We start from the raw sequence: 14,430 nt of genomic DNA on the forward strand, positions 1-14,430 counted from the left end.
GCCCCAGCACTTTAACAATGGTTAGCCTCAGTTCCTCTGTAATATTTTTCCTATTCAATGACCCATCAGCCAAATAACCCCCTGAACCACAAAACCAGCTTGATCTTGATCAGACTGACAGTGGTCACAGCTGCAAGAAAACAAGTACATGTTTGTTCCTACTGTTCAGCTCCCTCTCTGTTTACAGGTAGACCAGATTCCCCACCCTCAGATCAAATAAAGAGCTAAGTTAGTTTCCAGAGGTATCCTCCCAGTCATAAAACAGGTCTCCCTGTGATGAACTGCCCAGAATTAATATATCCCTGCAGCAGAAGCCTTTTGCTTGCTCTCTTTGAACTACAATGGAACATCTGTTGACAATCTCCCGCAGGGTAACTTCTCTCCTCCCCTGTTTTAATCCTCTCTCTCTTTCAGAAGTACACATCAGCTGCCACAGGACGACTCTCAGAAGCATTGGAGTGTTTCCTTTCACTGGTCTTTCTTGGGACTAGTAGGAAGAGGGATGATCAGTCAGCTCTGATCAGTATTTTCTTCAGAATTTACTGTTATGTCCTGAAGCTTTTGATGCTGAGTTACAGGTTCTGCTTGGAACAAGACAAGATTCATGGGTTCTTGAACATTACTTTCAGCCAGATTTAGACACTCATTTGATTCTGACTGAGAAGAGCTTTACTAGGGACAACTGCAAATGAGCAAAGTGTTCCTTTGCACTAGTCCTGGCTATGCCTGCTGATCACACAGACAAATAAACACAGCTAATTGCTAATTGCTTCTATTTCCCTTCTGATAATCTTAGGGGCAGGATGAGAAATTTTGCCCACTTTTTCAAAAGGATCTCAATATTTTTAGGCGGAAGGCAACTGTGGACAAGACTATTAGTGGCTTTCTAGCAGAAAGGGAACCTGTTTTCACAAAGGACTTAGAGATGCACTGGGAAAAGAGCATCCTTTATTTTACAGAGTCTAAGTTGGTGTCATTCATTCACTTCTTCCCTTCTCCTTCAATAGACAGCAATTATAAAATTAAGTTATCTCAGAGGGAAATGGAATAAAAAAATTCAAACCACATAAGGAAATTTCACAGAGCCCTTTTCTGTCACTGTGGCACTCCATTCTCATAAAACAAACCAGCAACCTCCCCCCTATGAGCGTCATGGAATTTTCTGTTCAAATAACAACATTTCTCCACCTGTTTTGTGGCACACAAGAGGAAGCATTTTACCAGCACTTGTCAAGTCAGCTGCTCCATATTGGGTTGTGACAGGGTAAATCTGTGGTCATTCTATATCTGTTCTGTTCTTGCTGTGCATAGTCTCCCTAAAAGGAACAATCCAAGCTCAGCCCTACATCCCAGAGCTTTAGATAGCCAACAGTGTAAGAACAGCCCAACATAACACAAAACTTACTGTATAACTAGGAGAAAAAACCTAAACATTTGAAGGCATTAGTAGAGAAAACACACTAAATTCTCTCAATTTGTTCTGGTCCACCAAGTGTGAGCTCAGAGGACAGAATCATATATCCCATCCCATGGGAGAGGGCTGAAGCAGAGAACGGTAGCTAGGAATTCTCTGACCTTGGAGGAACACCCCCACTGTCGCCAAGCACCACAGCATCTCTCTCTGCAAGCCAGCTGGCAGCTGCCAAAGCTGATTGACAAATCACAAATCAGGCCCTGCACCAGTGCCTGTCCCCTGCAGAGAAAGAGCAGAACACACAGAAAGGGTAGAGGGGGCAGGTCTGAACAAGGGGGCATGAGATGGCAAACACAGCTCAGGTCTCTGGCCGAGTGTGGGACCGGGCAGTCTGTGAATGATTTCTCAAAATGGCTGTTTCCCTTCCTGGAGCTGCCCCCCTTGGATCAGCCCCACACCTCACAGCTTCCACTTGTGGAAAATCCAGGGCACAAACAAGTCAAGAAGAGTTTGCCCACCCAGGGAAGCCAACATCCTTTCCATTTTTAGTTGTTCCCGACACTAAAGAGTGCATCTTTAGTTAACATTAAAGGTCATGCAGCTCCAGCCCAGGCAGGTCATTGCTGAGATCATCACTCCAGCTATTTCTAGCCACTTCTCCAGCACTGCTTTCTGCCAGCTCAAAACACAGCCTGGAGATACATGTACAATCTACACCAAAAGACCAAAGAATTATCCTTCCCTGCTCTCTTACCCCATGTGCCAGGCCTGAGAACAGCAGCAGTCTGTGTCTATCCCCTCCAGCACTGCTGGTTCAGTGTGCAATCACCTCAAACCCTATTAAAAACATCCTCTTTTATCTCCCACTGAAACAGAAATACCAGTGAGCATCCTCACAAACCATGTAAACTCAAATAAAAAGAGGTGCCCATGGTTCCAAGTGTCCTAGGCTAGCAAGCTGCCAGCACAGCTCCTGGGTGCCCCTGCCATAATAAGCCCTGCAGGGTTTCTGATGCTACTGTGTGCAAATACTTGCTGCAATAGTGCAGCAACAGGTACCTAGCTGCTTATTATTAAATTGTTTGAACGTTTGATCAGTAAAGCTCTGTATAAGAGTCCCCACCTGGCATGTGCCTCAGAATAAATGCTTAACCCTTTGATGGGACACGCAGGCTCTTCAGGCATTGCCCTAACAGCAACCTGACATGTTACAACTGCATCTACAAAGCAGTTAATTGTAGCAGGTTTGCTAGTAAAGTCTGAATCAGCAGGATTAGTAAATTGGAAAAACAGCACACAGGGCAGTTTAATATGCCTTACAGCCTCCATTCACAAGAATCTTAAGCATCTTACTAAAGTAGGGCATGAATTTTTTTTATTTTAAAGGAACATTAGCCCTTTGTTCCTGATTTCTTTTAATGCTAAGTATTAATGCAAACACAAGGGGGTTTTATATCCTAAAAGCAAGGCATAGATCCAAAAGGATGAAGAGGCTGAGAGGCAAACCTTGAAGTGAGCAATTTTCACCTTCTCACTGGCTGTGTGTCAGCACCAAAACAGAGATGGAGCCACATTAAAAAATGGTATCTTGGCACTGTCAGAGGAAGTGATAAGCATCATTGGCCCTCACATGCAGCTTTTCATTACCCTGACACTGCATGGGGAGGGAGGATGAAAGAACAGACAGGCACACACATGTTACCTCTGTCCTGGCATAGCAATGCTGCTCTCAGAACTAAGTTTTAAATCTGGCCCAAGTGCTAGGCCACTGCTCCAAACTGCACTGTCTTCCTGCCTTTAGGCACATAACACTCATCCCTCCCAGTAAAACTGGGCCCAGCAGGAGCCTCTCATCTGGATGACCTCTGGAATGCCCTGAGCAGCAGAGCTTTGTCATCCACAGCACAGCAGAAAACCCTTCCAAGTTCTTAAGATCCCAAGGGTGCAGGATCCAGCCACACTTACCTGCAGGCACCTCGATCTCCATGGCACTGGGAAGCTCATTGGAGCTGAAGTGTCTGGCAGGGAACCTCAGCCAAAGATGCAGGGAACCACTCTGCCTCTCTCAGCAAGTTCTTGCTTCTCTCTAAAAGAAATTTAAAAAAAACCCCAGCAGATTAGGCCAAAATTTCAAGGATAGAATTGCTGAGTTTAAGCATCCTCTGCCTACTTTTTGTTACACCTGTTGCATATGGAGAAACTGCTGTTATTCCAATTTTATAGCATTTACTTAGTCTTACATGGGTACAAGCAGTGGCACAAGGCAGCAAACGGGTTCCATGACAGGCAGGAGAACTGGCAAAAATGCTCAGGCATTGGACTTCACCTGTCTGTGGCACCAACAGCTCCAGCCAGCTCCACATCATTCAGGTTTAAACCACAAGGAATCAGCCACCTCATTTCTGCTCTGAGACACAGCCACAATGCCAAACCCTTCCCATGCAGGGGTCAGTTTGTGTTGAAAAGGACAACAGGACACCTGACCTTACCATGAGATCTCTAAACCAGGGGCTGGAAAACCATATCCCAGACTGTTAGTAACGTTGGAGTAAGTGTGAAGTCATTCCTGTGATCTATTCTTTCCCTGCAGCTGCCATGGATGTTTCTTCCTTCCAGAAGGGACTTTTCACTTGATCTTTCAGATCAGAGACTGTGAATCTGATTGAAGGATAACACTGACAGTCCCTGACACTTAGGAGCAGTTTCTGGGGTGAGGATGGGGTGGCACCACTTTGGTGGGGTTTCCAACAGTTGTGCCTCATGCAGCAGAAGGCAGCTCTGCTGAGCAATTCAGTTGTGTTTTCAGAGGTGAATGGGCTGGCAGCAGAACCTCTGCCTCCCCACCTAGCCCTGATCACATTGTTCTCTCAAATGTGCCAGCACAATTTTTTCCTGCAGCAGCACTGTGAAGCACACCACTCCAGGGGAAAAAAAAAACCCAACAAAAAAGCCCAAACAATGACGCAGTTGTTAGAAGCAGCTCGGCTCCCTGATCAGATTTACAGCACACCAACAACTGCAGCGGCAGAAATTTGGGAGGCAACGTGCTGTGAGGCCAGGGCAGGAAAATGCAGAGAGATTGGAACATTTTAAGCTGATGCTGACAGCACAGACAATGTCTCATGAAATCAGAGCTTAACAGGTGGGAGGGTGACATAACACGGGAAGGCGTGAGGCTTTTATGGAAAGAAATAGGGGATCAATATTTAATTACAAAAGAACTGCAATGAAGTTGCATTATTGAAACCATCTCACCAAGCTGATACAATATTTTTTATCAAAGAAAACCAAATAATGAGTCTACATTAACCTCCAGACTCAGTGTTCACCAATACTTCCCCACTAATAAAAATAGACATTTATATGCTTGTGGTCAAGAGCTGGAAAGATCAGAAAAACTGACAAGGATTTAAGATGTCCTTTAACTCCATTTCAGTTACCAAATTGCCCTGACTGTTCAAACAATTTGTGTGAGTGTCTCTCTCTCTCACATTAGGTTCCTACCTAATGCAGAACAATTGTTCCTTGCCAGGGTCAGAAAAAGGTTTCAGGAGCAGTGGATGGAAAGCAGAAGGAAAATCCCTTCTGTTACAATCAGTACAACATTGTGTCTTCCTCATTTACTGTTGTGGAGAACAATGAGAACTAATGATCCTTTTTGTATAAATGCTTCATGATAACACCAAATCACACTGCAAGCCACGTGACAGCAGCACTAGCCCGAGGGAGATGAATGAGACTGTTGTGTTTTTCCTAATAATAGAAAAACCACAAAGCCATACCTGGGACACAGACCTCACAGACATATTGCTGCCCTCCCCCAGGGAAGTGAACCATATTCTCTGGATGCTGTTTTGGTGTAGCACAAAGCTGTCAGGGGGCAGAGAACGCTGGAAGCAGTGACATGAACTCTCAGCCAGACCTGTGACATTCGGACATCTGGCAGCTGTCCGAGGGCAGCTGGGGTTGGACAGAGGGCACAATGAAACCCAGCCAAAAAGATCTAAGGATCTTCAACAAGGAAGCTGAGATGTCACTCATTTCTCTCCAGGGAGCAGGGCAGAGCCCTTGGTAGGGGTGGGGGAGAGCAAGGGCCAAGCCAGCAGAGGTTTGAGGCACAAACAAAGCCAGTTCCCACCAGCTGAGCTCGGGGAGAAAGGAATGTGAGGGATGGGGAAACTGGGAGGAATTAGAGCTCAGGCATCTCAAAGGAGAACCTCTTCTTAAACTCACCAGTTATTTCAGTCACTGCAGTAAAGTGCAAGTAAAATATTGTCCAAACAGCAGCAAGGAGACTGCCCTGACAGAGGGCCTGGGCAGGAGACAGCAACACTCCTGGTGAAACAAGGCAGATGAGGTGGCTCAGGAACAGCTCCAAGGACAGCTGTGCAGGGAACAGCAGGTACCCATCCTCCACGCCCACGTGGAATGAGCAGATGATGCCAGCCCTCAGGATACAAACATCTCAGCACCACAGGCTGCCCTTTAGAGTCACAGAACATCCTGTGCTGGCAGGGACCTGCAGCACCCAGTTTGTGGTGACTGGGAGTGGGGCTGCCATGGAGCCTCATCCCCAGTGGCACAGCTGAGCAGGGCCAGCACTGAAGGTAAAGGGACAGGGAGGGCCCAGGTTGCTGACCAGTCACAAAGGAAACTGAGGCACACACGGGTAAGGCATGTAAGGTGAGGGGAATAGAAGGCTGGACTGAAGGGCAATAAATGGTGAGTGCCTGAAGGGGTGTGGGGTTGTGCTGTATGTGACACTCTGTGTATCGTGGCTGCCTTGACTGTGGCATGTGCTGTGACAGGGACCCTCAAGGATTGTTGAGTCCAGCTCCTGGCTCTGCAAAGGAAAACCCCAAAAATCACCTGAGCATTGTCCAAGTGAGCTCTGGCAGGCCCGGTGCTGTCAGTCCTTCCCTCCATGAGCTGCCTCAGAAGGACTGAACACCCTGCCTGCACTCAGCTGAGATCAGCTCCAGGACAGGCAGACACAGAAGCCAAACCTGCCTCCAGCCTTGCCAGTTCAGGGTTGGAATGGAAGAGCCCACCTCACAGAGCTGGCAAATCTGTGCAGTAAATCCAGAGCCACACAGGGAATGAGCTGAGCTCCGCAGGCAGGCACAGGTGGCAAAGCACAGCAGGATCAGAGATCAGCCCCCAGCACCTCTGAGCTTGCCCACCCAGCGCCTGTGGAAGCATTTCCAGAGCAGGGCTGTCCTGCAGGGCCCTGAGCAGCAGCACCCTCCTGTGACACATTCCTGCCTGGAACCCGGGATTCCTGGGAGCTGTGCTTTGCTCCTGCAGCCTGCTGGGGCTGGGCATCCCCGGTTCCCTGAGGGGTATCCCCTCCCCCTGGTGCGGCCCAGCCTCTGGAGAGTGCTCCACGCTTCCACCCTGGGCTTGTACAAAATGTAGGATTGTGCTCTGTTAGACTGAGCTTTGTGGCTGCTCACCTGAGAGGAGGGGACAGCCACTTCCAAGTGTTTTCCAGAGGCAGCCTCAGATCCAGCACAGCATTAAACCCTTCAGAAAAATCTCAGAACAACCGAGGAAAAGAAGGGAGCTGGACATATAACATGCCAACATAGGCAAAACCCTCCTGTGTCCAGATCAAAGATGCAAAGCCCTTCCTGCTTTATATCCAGCTCTTTCTCTTTGCTGAGCAGGGAGATGGAGCAGCCTTGTGCCAGGCTACACTCAGCCTGTTGTTTCTTCAGCAGGACTTCAGAAACCTCGACAAGAAGTGATCTGTGTAAGAGGCCCTTGCAGCTGTCAGTCTTTGGATCCACTGCCTTTACTTTCACTACTTCATAGCTTATGGATCTGCTCCTGCTGGAGCTCTTTCTCCTGTTTTAGTCAATTCACAGATTGAGATACTCAATTATATGAGCGGATGGGTGGAAACAGATTTTCTATGAGGATTACTTACAATTTAGTCCAAGAAAGAACACAGTTAGTGGTCTGATTTAACTTCACAAGCTGGAAACACAGGGAGATCTGGAAACAACAAACTGTAATTCTAAACATGACTGACAGGATCCATCTGCCCTCCCAGTTCAGAAGGCATGGATATAACAAGGAGGAACTCCTGGGGTTCTAGAAGATATAAGGAAACTGCACAAAGCACTAAGGTTGCGTATCTGAGGTAGTTCTGTCTCCAAGAACTTACACATTTGGTGTTCTGAATGTCATAAAACCCAGGACTACAGGCTGGAGAGCATTGCACAAGTACTATAAAGATTGTGATAAGCAGCTATAAAGATTAGGGTAAGGAGATCCAAATCTGAGGCTCAGTCTCCAGTATGGCAAGTGGTAGGGAACAGAATCTGCAAAGAATCTTTCAGAAGGGGAGGGAGAAAGCATTGCCAGCACAGAGGCCTCACTGTTTCAGCGAGCAACACCTTTCCACAGCACAGGTGGGGCATTCCCACAGTGTGAGGTCAGGAAAAGACGGCTAATCGCTGGCGGTGTGCCAGGCCCGGGCACAAGGCCGGGGGCGGCGCAGGGAGCCGGGCCGGCCTGCGCTGGCTGAGCATGCTGGGACACCGAGTCCCCTCAGGGCGGGCCGGCGCGGAGGGGAGGGCTCCGCGCACTACAACTCCCACAGTCCTTTGCGCGCAGCGCCGTCTCCTAGGAGACGCCGGGATGCGCGCCGGGGGTCCCGCCGCGCCGGAACTACCGCTCCCGTGGTGCCCCGCGCGGCGCCGCCGCCGGCATGGAGCGGCGCGTGGCGGAGCAGCTCCGCGGCGCGTTGGGCCCGCTCGGCCTCGAGGCGCACGCCTTCAAGGTAATGACGTGGCGGTGACGTCACGGGCAGGACGTCACAGCCCGCGGAGCTGGGGGAGCGCGGGGCGGGGAGCGGGCCGGGGCTGCGCGGGGCCCGGGGGGCCGGGGGTCGCTGCCCCGGGGAGCTCGGGCCGCCCCTCGGCCGAGCGGGGCCGGGCACGCCCCGCGGAGCCGCTGCGGGTCGATGCGCGGCGCGGGCCCGGCCGGCCCGCCCGGGAGCGCGGGGCAAGGTGACCGCAGCGGCGGCGGCTGCTCCGCGCTGCGGGGCCCTGGCCCCGGGGCCGGGGAGTTGGGCAATGACACAGCTGTCCCGGCCGACGGCAAAGTCCGCTGGGCAAGCTTAAATTGTAATGTGAGTGAGGGAGCGCCTGTCTGTGCCGGGCACCTCATCCTCTCCTGTGCCCTGTGCCCTGCCCGCGGAGGGCCCTGCAGCCTCGGCCGCTGTGCCCGCTCGGCTGTGAGCGCTCCTCGCCCGCCCGGGGCCATCTGCAGTACATCTGTCTGTCTGCCACAAATCCATCTGCAGTAAACGTGCCCTTCCCTCGGGGAGTGTTCTGTCTGTCACCTGAAATGTTTTTATTTCCTGCTCTGATCTTGTTTGCATAAAAAGTACAAGGCAGTGAGGTGGTGAGAGAAGTGCCTCCAGAATTTGGAGAATTCTGTGCTGCTTGCCTAAAACACGTCAGCAGAATTCAGGGCAGAACCCAGGTGAAAATACTGGAGCTACCAGAGAGGAAACCTTTTAGCCCTCTAGCTCTCTCCAGATTTCATTCTGACACAGCCAGCCCTGGTGCACTGACTGATGCTCACTGGGGAACCAGCAAAGCTTCGATGCACATCTCTCTAATTCCTTGTAACATCTCACTTCAGCACCTTCAGAGCCACAAAACTGATTAAACTTAGAAGTTCATATAAGAATGTAAACTTTATAGTGAATCTAGATTTTGTTCTGTTTCCTGATGGGCAGTCTGGCTGCCACTGCCAGCTGCAGAGTGACTGTCAGAGTAATTTCACTGATTATTTAGAATAACCAGTACGTTTCATTTTCAGACTTACTGTGCCATTACTCAGCATCTCTCTGACTGTTAGACCTGGCCTTGTGGCACCCCAGGAGAGAGGGGGCTGTCATTGTCATAACCTATGAAAAGGCTGATGTTACTGTGCAGGATATCAGGAGTGGGGTGCAGGGGGTTTGGGCCATTTCCTCCTGCACTTGGCAGTTGCAGGTCTGAGCCCTGTCCCACGGTCATGTTTCCTGCTGCCCTGGCTTGATCCCTCATTTCTGGACTGTGTTATAACCTGTCCAGCCCTGGAATCAAATATCCAAATGTGGCCGTATCATAATCCACGTGCTACTGGTAACAAATATTTTTAGGGGGGGCTTAGCACTGCCAAGAGCTTCACATCCTTCATTCCACACAAGTGTTTCCTGCAGAAGAAGTACAACATGCAACTTGTCACACAAAACAGAAGCACCAGTTTCTTTCTGGCCCAAGATAAGAGGAAAAAAAAAAAAACCCAAACCTGTAAAAGCTTTATCTAAACCAAACAATCTGATTTGCATTGGCAAGACTGATTGCTCATACTTCCCTCTAGGTTTCTGAGCAGAGCTGGATAAAGGTTATAAGGAGCTGAATGCTGTGTGTGATTCTTATCTCACAGCTCACAGCACAGCTTTCCCAAACTGTGGATCCTGGTGTGCAGAACACCTTGGTTTGAAAGGAAGGCCCTGGGCAGGTTGCCCATCTGGGCTGCAGATGAAGGGGGCTACAGTTATTTCCACATTTTTACATTCCTGCATGTCCACTAGAGTGGTGTCTGTGTTCTAATGGAGATGTGTGTTTCTTTGCCAAGGTTGGGTGGTACAATGCTGTTCTCCAGCCAGGCTTCCACCTCCCCTACCCAGATGACACGCTGGCCTTCGTGGTCCTCAGCACGCCGTCCATGTTCGACAAGGCCCTGAAGCCTTTTGTGAAGAAAGAACGATTAAAAATAATCAGGGATCCTGTGGATCAGTGTATTTCCCATCATTTATCACGTGTGAAGGAGGTAAGAAGCTGAAATACCCATTCCATGTAGTGCTGTGGCACATAACCAGGTGGGCTGAGCAGCAGACAAAGCCCTGCAGGCTCCTGCCCTGCTCTTTGGAAGGGCAGGAGCCTTTCATTATTCATGAAGGAGGGAGCATCAGCAGGCTTTGGCTGCTTTACTTGCATGTTCTGCCTCTGGATTACATCTCTCAGCTGTGAGGGAGCTCTGCAGGCACAAGCTGAATGCCCACAGCCTCAAACCTGCCAACAGAATTCAGCAGCAGGATGTGGGAGTCTGCAGGCTTCACATGTGCCTGATTTGCTGCTATCCAGCAGTTCTGCAGTGGCAAAGCTTTTTCCATGAGCCTGGGCTGATCTTTTCCAATTTTCCCAGAAATTCCCTGACCAGAGGGTGGATGTCATGTTTGACTACGAGATGCTGCCGAGCCGAAAGCCCAAGTTCCTGGCACAGACAGCTGCCCACGTTGCTGGAGCTGCATATTACTACCAAAGGAAGGATGTGAAACTTGATCCTTGGGGGAAAAAGGTGAGGCAGAAACACAGTCTGGGAAGAACCACTGAACTGCAAGCATTGAACTGTGCAGTGATTGTTTGCTCACTAGTCACTAGTTCATCTTGCAGGAAACTACAAAGTCCATAGCACACATACAGCTTCATAAAGTGTTTCAGGTGGGAATTGGAAACTTCCAAGATTCTTCAGAGTAGTAGGGAGATGTGCATGGAGAGAAATATCTTAATTTGTTAAACCTACTTAGATAGAAGAATAAATGGCAGTGTTAAGGAAAACCTGTTGCTTAGAGCATTACAAACTGGGGGGAGAATGCTCTGTGGTTAATTTCTGTAGTAGATTTTCAGAAAGGAACCTCTCCCCACATTCCAGGGAGGTGTGTGTGGGCACAGGAAAATGGGAGTGAAATGCAGTGCTTTGAGCCACACGTTCAGGAAGGTTTTCCCTTCTGCTCTGTACAGCTCTCCAAGAGAAGGTTGTGAGAGTGAGAAGCATCTGACGGATACTTTGAAGTCTAGCCTTGATTAGACACAAAGTGAGGCAACCTGGATTTTTTTTTCCTTCCAGAGGATCTTTGGCGTTTGTATCCATCCCAAGTATGGCGGCTGGTTTGCTATCCGGGGTCTCCTGCTCTTCCCAGCCATTCAGGTGCCGTTCCTGGAACAGCCCGCCCCTGTTGACTGCGTGAGCACGGAGGAGAAGAGGATTGAGCTGCTGGAGCAGTTCAACTTCCACTGGCAGGACGGCCGCTACAGGGACATCATTGACGTGAAGGAAAGGTACTCGGAGGAGCAAAAAACCTATTTTGCCACTCCTCCAGCCGAGAGATTGCGGCTGCTGGGGCTGTCACAGGAAGCCCAGAGGATCGCGTGTCACTGAGAAACCTTCTCCGTGAGGGCAGAGGGCAGCAGAGGGTAACTCATGAGCCCCGGCTTTTCCCGGTGCCGAGGGGGAGGAGGAGGAAGGTTATGCTGGTACAGACAAATCTGAGCAGCCTCAATGCAGACATTGCAATCACAGCTTCCCAGAGAGAGGGGCACTGCTCCGTGGGCTGGGGGAGCTGGGAGCCATCTGTTCTGTGCTGCTGCTGCTGCTGATCTGGGGTGTGCTTGGGGGAGTCCAGTAAGGTGCCATTAGCCTTTGCTTGGGACTAGTTTAGACATCCTGGCAACTTCAAAATCTATGCTGCTCATTAGAGAAATCACTTTTGTTCTCAAGAATTTTCTTTCTGAATGTTCTGGTTTTATTCTTTGTAGGTGTGAAAACAAAAATTCAGTCATTGTACTACTTAGTTGGATTTTGTCTAAACTTGGGGCAGGTATGTTTTTAGATGTTCCCTAGGGAACACATGTCCAGTCTTTACAGTCTTGCCTAGGTCACATTTAATCATTTATCCATTCATAGAGCTGACTGGAATATTTGGAAAGATGCTGAGTAATGTCCATATGATTGGAGGTTTTACTCACATTAAGATAACTGATTGAAAAAGACAATTCTTGTGGCCTTTTCTAAGATAGACCACATTTGTGTTAAAAGTATTTTTCAGTGCCAGCACACCCCCCCCCCAGTTACTGCCACAGTTTCCTGGTGTGCTTTCTTTGTGGGAAGGATTGCAAACCTGCACACGTGTAAAAGCCATGGCACAAGGCCATGTCACATGCACAGGCATATAAGCACAGAAGAAAGGGAAATATAAATTATATTATGTTACTTATATTGCTGGATTAACATGTTCAGACAGAAGCAACATTTTTTACATGACTTTGTCCTGTTACATTTGTTCAGAGGCTACAATGCACCTGGAAATCAGGAATTAATTTCTCTGAGCAATTTGAGGCTCAGATCTCGTTAAAGTAATATCATGCATTAAAATAATATTTTGTGGGAGTTGTTTTACTAGACTGCAGTGCAATGCTGCAAATGGACAGGCACTTTTTTCCTTTTGATGGTATCAACACAAGATGATGAAGAAATACTCACTTTGCAGAACTGAGCCCTTTCTTTTTATGTTGGAATTCTTCAAAGCTTTGGAGTCTTCACCAGGAAGGTTGCCCTCACCATTGTTCACTGCTTGATACAGTTGCTCATAGTACACTAACTCATTGTAATCCAAATTCAGGATAACAGGTTTGCTTCCCTGTAAACAGAGTAGTGAGCATGTGATCACTGGGTTTGTTCACTGCATTTGCTGTTACAAAAAAATCTTTGTTGCTTTCCACGCTTTGGTCATCTCTGACTAAGGCAGACACCTGACTTAGAATGTGATAGAGGTATTGTGATGTTTAATTTAATGAAAGAATGAAATTTGTTTAAAATCTGTTCTTCTGTTACAGAATTACTTCTGGTTCAAATTTGTTTGATGTTTCAGAACTTTGAAACTGAACTGTAATTTAAGAGGGGCTTGAGGTAATGGCTGATACTAGTAACAAAGACAAAATCCTGATTCTGTTAGAAGGATAAATATAGATTTGAATCAAATCTATCTTTTTATATTACAATTTAAAATATTTTGATTTTTTGGTATTGATTTCTTACAAATATTTAATATTTTGTCTTAATTTATTAAACAGATTACCATGGTCACTGCATTTCAATTTCTGTAATTTATTTCTCTTCAAATGATATTTTGGTTACTAAATATACAAAGTTGTAAGTAAACCTCAGTATTGAGTGTTTTTATTTAAACAATGCAGTTCTTAACTTGTGGAGAACTCAAGATGTTCAAGTGAGAATCAATCATGGGTTTTTTAACATCCTGAAAAGAGTGAGCTGCCTAAGACACACACAGTCCAGTATCTGAAAACTAAGGAAAAAAAATGGTTATCTTAGCAGAAGTTGGTAAACTATTATCACAGGCCCACTGGGATATAAAGAATAAAACCCACATCACATTATGAGTAAGTCCAATAAAGGTTTATCTTTCCCAGGTCATTCAGCAAGAGCATTAACAGCCAGCACCATGACAGTGCACTTCTCCTTACTTCCTCTGTTCTTAACAGGGACAAAAGTTCCAGATGTCCAGTGAGACATAACTGAGGGACTTTCCCTCAGCAGCACTGAAGTAAGGCCTGTAACTACTGGAATTTTTACTGGTTAAAACCTATCAGTGAACACAGTCACAGATCCGTATTCCTTGTGCTTCTGGGAATACAGTTGTGTGAGGCAGAACAGAGTGCAAATATTCAGCAATATCCATTGCTACTACAGTGATTTTGGAGTGACTTGGACTGGGCATTACTTCCTTTCTCTTAGCCAGCTCACTGAGATCCACAGCTGCACAGTGAGACACACAGTGAGTAGATTTCTCCCCTTGCTGGTTGGAGTATAATGGCCTTTGTCTTATAAAACTGAAGTTTGAGAACCTGTTTGACTTACCTCATCTCTTGGGACAAGACCAGACATGGTGAGGAATGGATCAGCCTTGGATCCTGAGGCATTGTGAAGGCATTCTTAGTTTCAGCCCTTGCAAATGTCAAACAAGTAATTGCAAATACTTGGATAGATTTACTAGTTCAAGTATCACATTTTACATTTTTAGACAAGCTTTTCTCTAAATCCTAATTTTTAAACATTTATTAAAGACTCTTTTCCTCAGTATAACCAGTAGGGTGAGTATTCAAGAGCTGAACAGAAAAAATAAAAGAAATTAAAAGCTACTTGAATTTAAA

The 14,430-nt window shown here is 47.5% G+C and overlaps 2 protein-coding genes across 4 annotated transcripts in view; one reads left to right on the top strand and one right to left on the bottom strand.

Annotated features, from left to right (window-relative positions):
• Positions 1–7,931, bottom strand: part of TESK2 (testis associated actin remodelling kinase 2) — a 106,402-nt gene extending 98,471 nt beyond the window's left edge. Inside the window, exons 1-2 of one of the 2 annotated variants that reach the window (XM_064428719.1) lie at positions 7,819–7,931; positions 3,380–3,500 (exon numbers count right to left, since the gene is read on the bottom strand). The gene's annotated coding sequence lies outside the window, so the exon portion shown is untranslated. Of the gene's footprint in view, positions 1–3,379; positions 3,501–5,647; positions 5,667–7,818 lie in introns of those variants that run through there. The other variant, XM_064428713.1, reaches the window with a different exon arrangement.
• Positions 7,932–8,091: 160 nt separating this feature from the next.
• MMACHC (metabolism of cobalamin associated C) lies at positions 8,092–13,420 on the top strand. Of its 2 annotated transcripts, none has more exons than XM_064428740.1 (4): positions 8,092–8,204; positions 10,058–10,252; positions 10,628–10,780; positions 11,330–13,420. In XM_064428740.1, exons 1-4 carry the CDS (start codon positions 8,133–8,135, stop codon positions 11,639–11,641), a joined length of 732 nt encoding a protein of 243 aa, XP_064284810.1. In that variant the 5' UTR covers positions 8,092–8,132; the 3' UTR covers positions 11,642–13,420. The 2 variants fall into 2 exon arrangements, with proteins under 2 accessions (XP_064284810.1, XP_064284811.1); XM_064428741.1 differs by lacking the exon at positions 8,092–8,204 and adding an exon at positions 8,551–8,911.
• The last annotated feature ends 1,010 nt before the right edge of the window (positions 13,421–14,430 follow it).

This window comes from Passer domesticus, chromosome 7 (genome assembly GCF_036417665.1).
Source record: "Passer domesticus isolate bPasDom1 chromosome 7, bPasDom1.hap1, whole genome shotgun sequence".
Lineage (NCBI taxonomy): Eukaryota > Metazoa > Chordata > Aves > Passeriformes > Passeridae > Passer > Passer domesticus.